This window comes from Arachis duranensis, chromosome 5, assembly GCF_000817695.3.
Source record: "Arachis duranensis cultivar V14167 chromosome 5, aradu.V14167.gnm2.J7QH, whole genome shotgun sequence".
In the NCBI taxonomy this organism is placed as follows: domain Eukaryota; kingdom Viridiplantae; phylum Streptophyta; class Magnoliopsida; order Fabales; family Fabaceae; genus Arachis; species Arachis duranensis.
Genome location: NC_029776.3, coordinates 99695825 through 99711563, shown reverse-complemented (window position 1 = coordinate 99711563; position 15739 = coordinate 99695825). Strand labels below are relative to the sequence as shown.

General features: G+C 30.3%; 1 protein-coding gene across 2 annotated transcripts; it reads right to left on the bottom strand.

The window, feature by feature from the left end:
- Positions 1-2138: 2138 nt before the first annotated feature.
- Positions 2139-8239, bottom strand: LOC107491381 (probable alpha,alpha-trehalose-phosphate synthase [UDP-forming] 9). Of its 2 annotated transcripts, none has more exons than XM_021143358.2 (5): positions 7895-8239; positions 7658-7707; positions 3468-5453; positions 3032-3305; positions 2139-2725 (listed from the first exon to the last, which is right to left on the bottom strand). In XM_021143358.2, the coding sequence occupies exons 3-5, from the start codon at positions 5444-5446 to the stop codon at positions 2369-2371; spliced, it is 2610 nt and encodes an 869-aa protein (XP_020999017.1). In that variant the 5' UTR covers positions 5447-5453; positions 7658-7707; positions 7895-8239; the 3' UTR covers positions 2139-2368. The 2 variants fall into 2 exon arrangements, with proteins under 2 accessions (XP_020999017.1, XP_020999016.1); XM_021143357.2 differs by having other exon boundaries at positions 3468-5543; positions 7895-8238.
- Positions 8240-15739: the final 7500 nt, after the last annotated feature.

The following is a 15739-nucleotide window of genomic DNA, read 5'->3' as shown; positions in this document are numbered from 1 at the left end:
CAGCACATCCTTCTCCTCACTAAAGAAGAATTGGAATATGTTCCCTCCATGATTAATCACTTTAAATTTCTCAGGTTGTCTCCATATAGAATGCATTACTGCCTCCATTGTTTCAGATGAGAATTGCCGATCTGCTAGCAATCTTCCTATTAGGCTCCTCTCGCATCTTTTTTCGTCTTCCTTGGATGTTTTTTTCTTCAAAATTGATCACAGTTTTCTCCTTCATGATTCCCACTCTATAGTTTCTTGTGAAGACATATTCTTAATGAATTGTTGATTTTTATGCACTTTCTATTTTTTTTCATATTTGTATGTATGTCCTTCGTCTGAAAATGTATTTTGGATTTGTTTACTTTTCTTTCTCTTTAATTATCTCTTGATTGGTATGTCATCCTAGTTTTTATAAACAATAAAGAATATAAATGAATAATATAAATAACGTTTTGAATAAGTGAAATTTTTGTAATTTTAGCCGATTTAAATTAGATAAATCTAAATGTTTCAAATAATTGTATTTTTGCATTCTCAAAATAAGCATCAAAATCATTTTATGAATTAATTTAGAACAAAATAAAGAAGGTGCAATCATAGTTATAGTAAACTAACCAGATTCCATAATCATATATTGAAGGCACATATCCTCTTGTCTTTCTTTTTTTGGCAAAGATTGTCATCGTCGATCCCTTTATAATTTAGCTATTTTAGATACTAAATTTTGATCTTGGTTATAGTCGCTGAAAATCCTTCTATAAAAAGGAGAATAAGATATGAGCAAAGAACGATAATCCATTTTGACTAAATTGTGCAAGCAATACTCCATATGTAGAATAACAATTTCTATTCTGAATGCTAAAGAAGGCAATCAACACTATATATGAACTCATTTTTTAAAATGCACATTAATATTAGTCTGTGACTGTTGTAGTATAAAACTGTTAAAAAAGAGAAATATAGAAGATTGTACTGCTTGCAACGATTTCACAATTAAAAGGCCACAATTAAATACAAATAAATAATCAATCAAAAATATTATTTAAAAAAGCATAAGAGAGGACTAAACAATGAATTCAAAAACTTATAGAAAATAACCTGTAAAGAGTTTGCTACACTGACATTTCTATCAGTGTGGCCATGAATGTTATTCAAATGTCAGTGCACTAAACCTGCTCAGGAACAAAAACTGTGTCGGATGTCGCTCTAGATTTCGCAATCGAGTTCCGCCAGAGTTCGACATCGCCATGGGTAAATCAAACCGCTAGAGGTAGCAAAAAATAGTGTGTTGGTTCGGAGAATGGTATTGGCTCATAGATTCCTCGGTTGAGGTACTGGGTGCCTCATGGGACCGCAAAACATCGCAAAAAATAGTGTCTTAGTTTGAAAAATAGCAGTAGATCATGAGTTCCTCAGTTGAGGTACTAGATGGCTCATGAAGAGATACCAATAGAGAGAGGGTTATGACATCCATGTTTTCACCGAGTAAGAACAGTAGAGATGAAGAAGGAACTCCTTTTATTTCATTGAAAAATAATTTATTTTAAAATAATTTACTAAAAGTTGATTGGTTGATTTTTAAATTTTGTCAAATAATCAAACATGCTAACATGGTATTATTAGAGGAGAAAACATCACTTAAATCTACTGTATAAAGAGTTAGTATTAATTTTAATATTTTTTTATTTTTTTTTGTGAACTAATTTATTTATCGTTATCTATTTATAAAAACGTAAAATCCCTTGCTCATTATGTACAATACTAAACACCGATATATCGATTCTTGATTATTTGACAATGTACTTGAACCTTAATATATCGTGTTACTAAGAAGCTATAAAATTTGGGACACAATTTATTTCGAGAGGCAATTTTTAGTGTTTTATTTATTTATTTTTTTTTACTAAATTATAACTAGAAAGCTATTAAATTATGGTACAAAATTTATTTCAAGAGGCAATTTATTTCTTTGAGCACACAACACAAGAAACAACAAATTTATTGTAGATAATTGATAAAGCAGGGCACCTAGACAACTATGTGTCTGACTTTCGGCTATAATGTGTTGAAGTTTAATAAACAGTCAAGCACTAAACAAAATATACACAATGCAGCATGGAAATCTCCACAATTTACACTTTACTCGGTGAAAAAAATAGGGTAAATAATTCATGACTGGAGATTTATTAATGGTGTTCATCCTTTATAAACCTTTCTAGTTCATACCGAACCTAGAATGCCTAGATTTTGTTACTACCTACTAATCAAAACCAATCACTGTAATTCCCTTAATTATCACTATCTAGAACCTAAAGCTGCAGTATTTTCTATAATCAAGACTAATTTCTTGCAAGAAAACTAAAAACGAAAAATATAGTCACACTAAATCAGGCACGTGACCAATATTCTCAAAGCAAGATTTTGCATTTTGAGAAGAAGCTTCTGCAGAAAATGTTGTTAGAGGCTCTGAAGCAGTACTAAGAGCTTCAAGTAGCATTGTCACCTCGGCCGTATCGTCTAAGTAGTACCTCGCCTTGCTTGGTTTCTGCCCGACAGTACATGCAAAGATTTCTGGTGCTGCAGAGGTGTTTGCGTTATAAGATTTGGTTAATATGGCCTCGAACATGTTCTCGTCGGATCTGTCATCCCCAATGCACAGCACAAAATCTGGGGATTTTCCAGCACTGGCTAGCTTAGACAGCACGTCTTGTGCAACTAGCCCTTTTGTAATTCCCTGCAAAGTTGAATTTGAGTATACTGGACAAATAACAATTTTGACAAAATGAACCTAAAAAGATCTAAACAGCAGATATGTTCCGTTTGACAAACAAAACCAAACGTTTAGTCAATTTATTTATATACTTATATACGTTTGGTTTATTTTATCAAATAGAGCATATCTTTGGAGGATCATTTTGTCACTTGCATCTTTTGAAGTCCATTTCGTCAAAATCATAATATTTAGGGGTACAAAATGGTTATTTACTCCTTTTTTTTTGGGTACTTCACTTAGGTTGAGATGAAAAAATAGGATATATACCTGATGCATGACTTCAACAATGTGCTGTCCCTTCTTAACGACCACAGGCTCATTTGCAAGAACACTCTCCAGGTGATCCAAAAGCTCCATGGCTTGCCAAGATCCAAAATTCGGGTCGGCATCATAGTAATGCCACACCAAGGCACTCTCTTTGGTCTCTATATACGAGCCGTCAGTGGCTTCGGTATACAACCTCATCACAGGTTCAGCAATCTTTTTCCAAGCAAAATCTGTGCTTATGTGGCTCATTTCCCAGTTTGACTTGTTACCCCACCTATGGCACAGATCAAACAAATATATTATCAATCTAGACAACATGCTAGCAAGTTCTTTATAATTGTTTTAAGAGGAACGTATGGAATTGATTGAAATCAGTTAAGGGATGCCATTATTGTTAGTAAACAAATTGAAAATGACAAACTACAAAAGCACTAACCTGATAAAATAGCCGTGTTCAGCTGCGATACCAAGATTCTTGCATTGATCAAACCAATCACCCAATGAGGATTTCCCGCGGCCACTGACAATAAACACTGTGTTCTTAGGATCACTGCAAAGATCATTCAGCACCGATATAACCTGAGGGCTGGGTGATTTATCAATGGAAGATTGAGGTACAACTGTGCCATCATAATCCAAAAAGATTGCCCTGTGACTTGTACGTTTATATGCAGAGACAATGTGGCCATCCGAAAGCTTCCTGAAATTGGGAGAGAGGGACAAGACTCGATAATTCAGGCCGAAGCCGAGGCCCCAATGGTTCTTACTACGGTGATCCTTGCATGACATCACAAGATCTTGTTCAAAACTTTTAGCCCAGTAAGCCACATCATGAGAACTAACATATCTATAGTGCTTCTCATGCCGCAAAATTTTCTCTGCATTAGACATTGTAACAGCCGAATATAGAGCATCAGCTACAGCACTAATGTCCCATGGATTCACCCTGATTGCTCCACTGAGAGATGGGGAGCAACCTATAAACTCAGAAACAACAAGTGCACTCGTCCTCTCAGAATCATGGTCGATTTCTAAAGCTTCATCCATTTTAGGACTTCCCTGCCTGCAGACAATGTACTTGTATGGAACCAAGTTCATTCCGTCGCGCAACGCATTCACAATGCAACATTCTGCCATAGCATAATAGGCTGCCTTCTCATAGAAAGGAACATGGCGATCGATGATGATGACAGGTTCATAACCTTGAAAACCAAAAGTTTGATTTATCCTGTTAGCAGTGATGTATGCTTCCTCCTTTGCATCCTCAATATCCTTGCTAGAACCCCTCAGTGGATTCAAGATTTGGACCATGACCAATTCGCCACGAAGTGTCGGATATTCCTCCAGGAGTTGTTCAAGCGCCAAGAGCTTTAAACTTATACCTTTAAATATGTCCATGTCATCAACACCAACAATAAGTTGTTTCCCCTTGAATTGTTCATAGATTTCTCTTGCTTTGGTAGTAGAAGAAGTATGATCTAAGACAGATTGAAGTCTTCCCATATGAATCCCAGCAGGTAGTATTTTGATGTATATTGTTCGGCCCAAGTACTCGAGCCCAATGTAGCCCCTCTTGGACTCATATTCCAAGCCAAGCATTCGACTGCAGCAGGAGAGAAAATGGCGAGCATAATCAAATGTGTGAAAACCAATTAAATCTGCATTTAGCAGAGCTTTCAAAATTTCACCTCTGACCGGCAGAGTTCGATATATCTCGGATGTAGGAAAGGGACTATGCAAGAAGAAACCAAGCTTGATCCTGCTGTAACGCTTTCGCAGGAATGTCGGAAGAACCATTAATTGGTAATCATGAACCCAAACATAATCTATGTCCGGGTTAATTACCTCTGTGACTTTATTTGCAAATATCTTATTGGCAGAAACATAAGCCTGCCACAGTGTCCTATCGAAGCGATTGCTATAACCTGGATACATTGGCAGCATGTAATGGAATAGAGGCCATAAATGTTGCTTGCAGAATCCATTATAGAACTGATCCTCGATTTCGGAAGGAAGAAAAGTAGGCACACACTTGAATTCCTCCAGCAACTGATTAGAAACTTGCTCTTGCTCACTAGCATCAACATCAACCGTCAGAGATCCCACATAAACAACATCAACTTCAGGAGGGAGACCATCTTTTAACTGCCAAAAAATTGAGTCCTTGTCATAACTGAAACTCCATTTTCCAGAAGACTTATCCTTCTTAGCATCAAGAGGAAGAAAACTTGATACAATAATTATCTTCTGACGCTGTTCCGACTGGAAAGAATCCTCACTGCTTTGCTTGCTTTCTACGTCAGAGATAACTCCGGGAACAGTCATAACTCGCGGAAGTGCTCTTGGAGTTTGAGGGGTGTTTAAAATATTCCCTGACGCTAAGTCCAACAAATTGGTGTATGATCTTGCCACCATGGTTAATCTGAATCCCAGTTTTCAAATTTTGAGTATAGAATAAAGTATGGAACGGTGTCAACTAATCTCGAATTAATTACCAGAGAAAAGCAAGAACCTGCGAAGACACAAGAAATAGTTATAGCTATATAATGCAGCGGCACAAGACACAAGTACACAACTGCATCAAACTTCCCAAGTTCAATTAATATTTAATATTTAACTTTCTCATTGATGATATTATAAGTCCAACAAGTAAAAATATCATTGAATACTACAATACAAAGGAAATTTTACAGCATGTATGAATAAGCAATCACAGAAAATTTCCTCACCAAGTTTGCAGCACGGCACTTCAATTCAATTACTGATTCAATATCTATTTAAAATGCAAGAAAGAGAAAGCATCAACTTATTTCCCATCTACAAATAAGAAGCATCACATTGCCTCAGGTAATTGCTCAAATTCTAACTCAATGTTAAAGAAATGAAGAAAAGGCTACATAGATAACCATCAGCACTTAGTATTATGATTATGAACCTTCTGGTGATAAATTTTCTTTCAAAGCTTCAAAATTCACAAATAACACTAACTGGACTCTCTTCTTAAAAGAGAAGAAAAATATTCCAGAAAATCTAAACATGGGTTTAATTTGGTGGTTCTGGCACAACTCTCAGATGATCCGTTCTATACACTTAAAGCAGATTCAATCGGACAAACACATAATCACAAAACTAGAAAGAGAATCTAGATTTGAATAAATTGATGCAGTTAATCTCTGGAATATCCCCTTGTATGGTTGTACCAGATCTTTGCATCACTGGATTCTATACAAGCACAGCGATATTTTACTATATATAATTACTAGGTACAAAATATTGGAGTAAAATTTAGCTAACTAAATCAGAACATGAAAGGACATCTGCATTAAAAAGTCTGATTTCTAAAAACTCGTATAAACACAAGGAAAGTTGCTCTAATAAATGCGGCGGATAAGGAGTAACACTACATCCTTATTCTAAATTTTCTTAAAATTTCTTTCCCTGCAAACGACGAGCTAATGTTGCTCACTAGCTGCTCCTAAGCAAAATTTTTCTTAATAAAGATTTATATTACAAGTTGTGTTTCCCATTCTTCATACACTTTTAAGACTCTCAAGAGCTGTAAACTCTAGAATAGAAAGAACTTCCTGCCAACATCAGCAGTATGTCACTATACTTTCAACTATAATGCAGAAAAATTCAGCTTAAAACATTAAAATACAAAAATTGAAACAGAAGTATTCAAGAAATGCATATTATAAAGCAAGATTCGTTACCTAAAGTTAACTCAAACTCATGCAGCCTATATCAGAAATATCCCTTTAGACCCAGACTCTAAATCATCGAACTTGATATAAGGACAGAAAACTTTTATTGGAAACACAAAATTATAGAACTTATATAAGTGATTTTCCATCAAATCGTTGTACGAAAAGACCACCAACCGTAATAGATTGCACAAACTTGTGCACATCTCTTTTCAAATACTAGCCTATCACACTATTTGTCAATGCCAATCATATGAAGCCTGTGAATGAGAAGGCGTTACCGTCAGAGACAGCTAGACAGTACAGCCTATCAGGACCTAGAAAACGCGAAATTTCCGTAACACATTCCTATGCATATCACTCAATTAAGGAAACCAACTTATTGATTTCTTCATTTTGGATACTAGATAAATTCATGGAATCCATCTACTCAAAGTGTTCCTGCATAGTCCCTATGCTTAATACAGAATACTTAACAACCAAACATTGTCCCCATAGTGTCATGTCAATATTTATTAGCAAACCATAGTAGCGAAATTCGAAGCACACATGCTACACCTGAGTTGCAACTACATGAAATTGCGCATGAGGCTTTGTTTGTTAATGCATAAGAGACACAATTCAACAGCTGCACTTCCCATTTTTTTCTTCTGTTTCCATTCCAAACCTCTTAAAGTGGTTTCATTTATACTAAAGTTGTCGCTATGCGCACAAAGCCTAGCATGTCGACAACACCATCAATTTTGTAGCACCATGATTCATGGCATTCATGCACATGCAACACAATCATGCTTTCAAACTTTTCTTTTCTCTCTCAGAAAAGATACTTTATCCAATTATCCAAAAACTCCTAAGGCAAAAAATATTGAAAATCCACAAGACCCAAATAGCAAGGTTAAAGAAAGAGTAGCAATGTATTTACCTGAAAGCTTAAAGATCAAGAATCAGTGACTGTACAGAAGAATCATCAACCTGATAAGCAAAAAACAAGAAACAAAATCAGATACCAAAAGACCCATGGGGATTATCATAATTTATCTCTCCCTATGAGGGAGCAACAGGAATATGAAAAGGAACGTTGGTTATGTGGTAAGAGAAGAAAATTCAAGCCAAGTACAAAACTAGTCAATGAAAAATCACAAGTTTGACACATTCTTACCTTTCTTCAAGACCCTCTCTATGAACAGAGAAACAATGATGAGAATATACAGTTCGAGATGAAGAAAAGAATGAATGAATCAAATAGAATTCATGAATTTTGATGAAAAGAGGGGGAGGGATGAACAGAAGTGAACCAAGAATGAAAGAATTTTTTGTCAGCAAAGAAAAGATTTCTTTATTTTTTAGACAATTAAGTGTGTTAGGTTGGAAGCTGGTGAGGTTTGTGGGAGTTTTATGAGTTAGAAACCAACTAAAAGAAACACACAGAATATTTATAATATTTTTAATAATTAATGATGATTATTGAGTTGAAAAATAAAAACTGGAAATTATGTTGGGATAGGATTTTATTTTATTTTCTTTTGGCTCCGTTTTGTTTTGAATTGCTTTTGTGTTAGCTGGAGAAAGTGTTTACATTGATTCAACAAAGGATGCTGGCGACAGATTAAACGTTACAAAGTCAAAAAGGGGAAGCAAAGATACTGCTTGCATTTAAATATAGTAATAATAATTTTAATAATTTTGTGGAGACACAAAATCATCCTAGTTGGATTGCAATCCCCAAGATATTTTTTTTATGTCAAAATTATTTATATTTATTATTATGTGGCGATACTTTTTTTATAAATTTAATATTTATTTTTCTTAGAGTTTTGATAGGTATATATATTATTTCCGTCTTTTTTCTTACATATACATACAAGACATCATATATCAACAGAAATAATATTAGGTACATTAAAAATTAATTACTAAATTCCAATATAAATATAAATATTATTTAATTTATTTTTAATATGTATTTCGTATGAATAATTAATTTTTTATGTATATTTGAAATGATTGTATTATTATTGATATCGTTGTAGTAGATAATTATATAATTTCCACAAAAATATGAATATTTGTTTGAAGAGAATATTAATTGAAAATACACATAATTACACTCGAAAGGAATTAATCTCGTTTTCTAATTTTTCCAATTATAAAAAAGGGGATAATCTTGAAAATCCAATGTATATCAACATAGTTAGATTTTACATCTTATCTAATAATATATAGATTATAAAAAATATTAATAGAACTAACGTCCTTAAAAAAATAATTACATAACTTATCTCCCTTTTATTTTTTTTTACGGTTAGATTATATATTAAGTGATAAATAAATTTAAATGATGATATAAGATTGTAACCCAAAATAGAAAATGAAAGAAAATAAGAATTAAGATCACTTATTCGAATTTGCAAATGTAGTTGGTCTTACGTTATGGTCTTGGGATGAAAAGACTTTGCTTAGTACCAGAAATGCCCTTTGTTGAATTAAAAGACTTTGCTTAGAATCGTAGCGTCTGTCACGGGAACACGTCATTCGGATTGTAATGTTTTTCACGTTCTTATTTTGTTGGGAGTACTTGGAACAGAATGATGATATAATATGCCAATAGTCAAATCTTGAACATGCTTATATTTCCTCCTCCTATTTCTCTTTAATTTTATTTGGGAAACTAATTAAGAAATTATTCTTAAATTTGAATAAATAAATCATTGCTATAAAATACTTGAATGTACCTTTTCTTATCCTTATTGTTATTTCATTTGGTTAAGATTTAAATATGATTATTATTAATTCTAAATATCAATAAGAAAAAAATGGCAATAATAGAAAAAAAATTCATTCTCTCTGCTTCTTCTGTACTTTATTATTTCTAGTAGTAATCATAATGTTATTTTTTCACAACAATAATAAACTTAAAATAATGCTCAATTTTCAAACAAAAAAGCCACTATAGATAAATAAAAGTTTCTTAGAGTAGAAAAAACTCCTTTCATTATTTCATATAATTAGTTATGTCAAAAAATACAAAAGAAAAGAGAAATTAAAGGTGGTTAATATATATAAGACATTTAATGTAATCACGTCGATGACTATTGACGAATAATATTGAAGGGCAAAAAGGGATTACCACGAAATAGGTCAATGCCACTGTTGGAGTGGATATAATTTTGGACCACGCCCGCACGTTTATTTTGGTAAGTATGCGTTAGATATGATAATTAAATAATTAATAATAAATCACCATTTTAATGACCATTCTACTTTCTTCGAGTTTGCCATATACTTGACTTTGAATTTGAGTTGATACTTGATACATACGCCTCACGTATAGTATGATGAAATCTTTCTTTTTTCCTGCGCTGCATTTTAGTCCGATAAATTAAACATTAATTTATTGTAAAATTAAATTTTATTTAAAAAATTATTAGTAGCCAATGAATTATGATATATATAAATTAAAATAAAATTTGAATTTTTAAAAAATTTATCATAGATCAATAATTAAAATATATAAAAAATAAAATTCAAATTTTTAATATTTATTTAAACGAAGAATTAAGTTAACTATTTAATCATAGGATGGAGATAATTGACCATTAGACAGAGCATATCCTAAATTATTTATTTCTTTTTCTTTTCGTAATATTTAGATTTAATTTATTAATTAAAAAGGGTAATATTTGATACAATTCATTTAGGTTGCGTTTGTTTTTAAGAATAGGACAGGACAAAACATTAAAAATAGCATAGGATAAGACATTGATAAACAGAGTTACAAAATTGTGTTCTTGTATTCTATTTAGTAATAAACTAGAATAAATTATGAAAATTCAATTTATTCTTTTTTTTTCATTCAAAAAATTTGAGATGAAAAATATAATAATAAAAAATATAATTATAAAAAATTAACAAGAATAATAAAAAATAAAAAATAAGTTGTATTTCTAGTTAGTGTTTCTACACAAAATACACTAATTCAGTATCTCTAGATACGTCATTTCTGTCCATATTTTATCTGCTAAACATAATTTTATATCTCAGTATCTCTATTTCAATGTCTTATCCCTATAAACAAACCCAACTTTAGGGATCTAGTAACATGAAACGTAAACCTAAATTTATTTTCTTTTTGTTGTTACAATGAGCACTTATAAAGTCTTATAGATTACCCACTAAAGTAAGAGTTAAATCCGCAAAGATAAACTGAGCTCGAATAATATCTATATTTTCATAATATATATAATAGGAATATGAAAGAATAATTAGTGTCAATTATTTTTAGAATATTCTTTATTATATAATTCATAAAAAAAATATTTTCAAGATTTGAATCTAAAATTTTTTTAATTAAATTATAAATTATTTAGTATCTCAACCAATTTTATTTTTCTACATATTTAATAAATAACACGTTAGTGAGTATTGATACTAATTTATATAATTTGAATTTTTTTTAAAATCCGCTGTGTTAATTCTTCATTTTAATTTCTTTCTGTGACAAAAAACCTAAAATATGTAACTTTTTTAAGTTTAGAAATTTCGGGCAATGTGACTGGATGCAGATAAACATAGACAGATAGACTTGTCCAACAAAGTCATAGCAACTAATACCAATAAATAAACCAAAAAAAAAAAGCAGTCACAGTAACAAAATAGAGGACACGGCTTCTAGTAGGTTAGAGTAGTTATGGTCTCTTCTGTTGACACATTAAACTGATGATGAAAGTGTTATTAACTTATTATCTCGTTGACCCGTTTGACACGCATATAACGCACACCTTTTTCATCTTTTATAATACAGGTAGATTGAATTTAATAAAAAGAAGACTAGACAAAAATATACATAAAAGGTCACATGAAAGATATAATTATGTTTGAATTATTTAATAAATTATTTGTACACATTAATTTTATGTTTCGATGCTCACATTTATCACTCCAGCAATGAGAGTGTATCTTCATTAGTAAAATTAAATAGGGATAACGATTTCGTTCAATCTAATACTGTTTTTATTAGTGATGTCATTCTTTATGACACATTAAATATTTGATTTTAAAATTTAATTTTTAAGTAAAAGAATTTGTCTCTATTATTTCTTTTTATAGCAACACAAATTGAAGAAATTTTTGAAACCCTAATAAAGAAAAAAAATAGCTATATCGTAAATTCGTAATGAAAGAAGAGCTCCATCTCCCTTAATTGTGCCAGTATTTTCGACAACTCATCTTCGTTACTAAAAAACAAGAAGAAGAAGTTTTACTATAATAATGACAATTATTTATATGGATTTAAATGTTGAAGTCTAGAATTAATTTAAATTCTGAGATTATTTTTTGATGTCTTTTGAAAAAGGTATTTATTCTTGTGTAAAAGATATCTCTGAATTATAGTTCGTTCTGTTATTGTTTGAACTAGCTTTTTTTAGAGTGAAAGAGTGAAACGTCTTCTTCTTGTGAGGGTGACGGCGTTGGACAAAGACTCCAACGCTCAAGTAAGTGAGTGTGTAAAAATATTCAAAGTGAGAATGAAATGAATTACATACCTGTATCTGTGGCCGTTATTTGAATCTTTGTTATTGGTTTTGACGGAATTTTTTTATGATATTCTGATTTTTAGGTTTTTAGTAGTTTTGGTTGAAGAGATTCTCGGAGAAGTTATTTTATTTGGTAAGATCCAATTTCGAGATTATTGTGGTAGGCCAGTATTTAGGTAACGGATCAGTATCATATTGTGTTATATTTTTTTATACTTTTTTTTCATTTCATGATTTGTGTTCTTCTTTTGTTATTTCTTAAAATTGCATAGAAAATTGATCAGAGATGTGAGTATTTTATATAGGTTGATAAAATTAAAGAAGGCGAAAGAAATATGAAAATTCAAAAAAAATTAAAAAAAAAGTTTATGGAATGAGTCATGTCCAAAGAAGGGAGAAAATTAAAAATTAAAGTGTATTAAGAAAATAATGATGACTATTATTTGTCTAGGATTGAGAACTTGTATCTTGTTGTTTATGGTAATTGTTCAAAATTGAAGTTTGGAATGTAATTCATCTACTAGGTTATATTTATTGTGTAATTTTCCTTGAATGAATGAAAATTTATTTCCTAATTTATGTCAATTCTAAACAGGTCCAAAAAATAATTGAATTGCAACACAATTAAATTTTAAAAATAATATCCATTTTGTCACCAAAAGAGCCATCACTAATGAAAACAGTAGTGCCATGCTAGATGAAATCATTACATATATACAGTTTTATTAATGGAGACATATTTTCATTGTTAGAGTAATGAATGTGACCACAGAAAGATAGGAATTATTTGTATACATATATAACTCATTAAATAATTATGTTTTTTTTAATAAATTTTTAAGTGTATTTTTGTCCATTTTTCTTTAATAAAATTATATGTGCACATCAAAAGTTATTATATATTTTTATATAAATATATATTATATAATTTATTTTTATACATATTTTATATTTTAATATATATATTTCACAAAAATTAAATTAATTTAATAACTAATTTTTTATATACACTTAATATAATTATCAATAAAAGAAGATTGTGCATCAAATTCTTCTCAATCCCTTCGTTTATATCAAATAGATAAGTATATAGAATTATAGATATATAAATTCATTCTTCTATAATAAAAACAATTATACTTTTTGAAAATATAATTAGTGTAATTCTCCTAACCGAAAAACTAAGGAGAGATTCTATCACCGTTTGTGCAAGACAAAATTCTTATTCCATAGATGATTACAACCACTCATTCCTCTCTCTTATATCTTCACACTCTATCTTAATTATTTTTTTGCTACTAAACTTATGTGGAGGACGAGTCACTGCTTTTTCATGGTATATATAAAAATAAAAGGTGTTTGTTACGGTACGATGATAAATTTATATGTACTGATACGTTTAAAATATGGACAAATAATAACAATTTACGTGAAATTTATTTTTCACATCAACATTTAATTTTTGTTTTTTTTTTAAATATATATTATATCACTACTTTTACTAATACGCCCCTTTAATTAAATAAAAATAAAAAATATTTTTTATTTAATTTTATAAAAAGTCTTAAACATCCTTCTTTTATTTGATTAGACAAAAATATCCTTTTAAATTAACAAAATTTTAGAATTCAATTAATCCTAATTTTATAGTTTCAAATAATTTAAACAACAAAACAAAAACATATTAAAAAAACAAAAAATCAAAATTTCTTCATCTTCTCCAATTTCTCTAATCATTCATGCCCCTCTAAACAAAACATATAAAAAAAACAAAAAATCAATCGTTCTTCATTTTTTTCAGTTACCCCTCTGAAACAAAACAGTGAAAATCCCAAACCAAAATCCTAGGTTCTTCCCCGCTGCCTGCATCACAAGTTTTATCATCGCCTAAAGTGTTTGATCTAACATAGCCCCTCACATCTTGCATGTTTGATTTAAGAGCTGGTGTGGAGCTCAAATGCGACATGTGCCCAACCTCTTTAGAGGTAGAACCTTTGCTTGTATGGCCAATGTTGAGGCTTAATCGACGAAAAGGTGAAGAGCTTCTTGACTCTTTAGGCATTACTTTCGGATCTGATCCCTGGTGAGGCTCATTTGCAGATGAAGTGGAGCCTATGGGACGACGACGGCGAAGAACCTAGGGTTTGGTTTGAAATTTTTCCTGTTTTGTTTAAGAGGGGTAATTAGAGAAGATGAAAAACGATTGATTTTTTTTGTTTTTTTGATATGTTTTGCTTAGAGGGCACGAATAATTAGAGAAATTGAAAAAGATGAAAAAATTTTGATTTTTTATTTTTTAATATGTTTTGTTTTATTGTTTAAATTATTTAAAATTATAAAATTAGGATTAATTGAATTCTAAATTTTTTTTAATTTAAAAGGATATTTTTTTCTAATCAAATAAAAGAAGGATGTTTAAGACTTTTTATAAAATTAAATAAAAAATATTTTTTTATTTTTATTTAATTAAAGGGACGTATTAGTAAAAGTAGTGATATAATATATATTTAAAAAAACAAAAATTAAATGTTGATGTGTAAAATAAATTTCACGTAGATTGTTATTATTTGTCCATATTTTAAACATATTGGTACGTATGAATTTATCATCGTACCGTAGCAAATAATCGTATAAAAAAATTGTATATACTACGTACTAACTATTAACTACATTAATCAAATATATGATACATTTAAAATAATATTCTACCATTTTTTGCTTTACTTAGAGCTATCCCAACTCGATCTTTTTCAAATGGTTTTTTTCTCATTTCTATCTAATCTATTGTATCTACAAGTGTAATAAAAAAGAATGGACTAATAAAATTTAGATAACAAACGATAAAATTGATGCATATTTTCTTATTAATGACCGGAATGAAAATAACAAAAAAAAACAAAAAAATAAAGAGGAGATTCCTAAGTCTCACAATTTTAACATCTTTACACATTGCTTTTTAGATGTTGCTAGTACTACTATAAGAAATATGGACTTTAGCCATGAAAAAACTGTGGCTAAAGTAAAAATAAAAATTGTAGCGAAGACACACTAATAACGAACGAAGACGTGTGACTAACAAGAGTGACATATTTTTATTTAGTCGCAGTGTTTGGTCTATTAGCTACGATTTTGTAGATTATAAAAACATTTAAATAGTCACAGTTTTGATATAGTTACTCACACTTTAAATCGTGGCTAAATAAGAATAATATAAACGAAATGTATAATTTTATCACGTTTTTTTCTGTAACTAATAGTGACAGGCCGGATTTTTTTGCTACTTTTTTTTTCTGTGGCTAATCTTAGTGAGTTATTTAGCCATGATTATTTCTGTGACAAAATAAATTCATGTACGAAAAAGTTTAGACAGGTCGAATTTTTTTTCATGTCTTTTTTCGTGGCCAATATTAATTAACTATTTAATAACACATAAATCCATGGCTAAAATTAATATTTTCTTTTAAAATAAA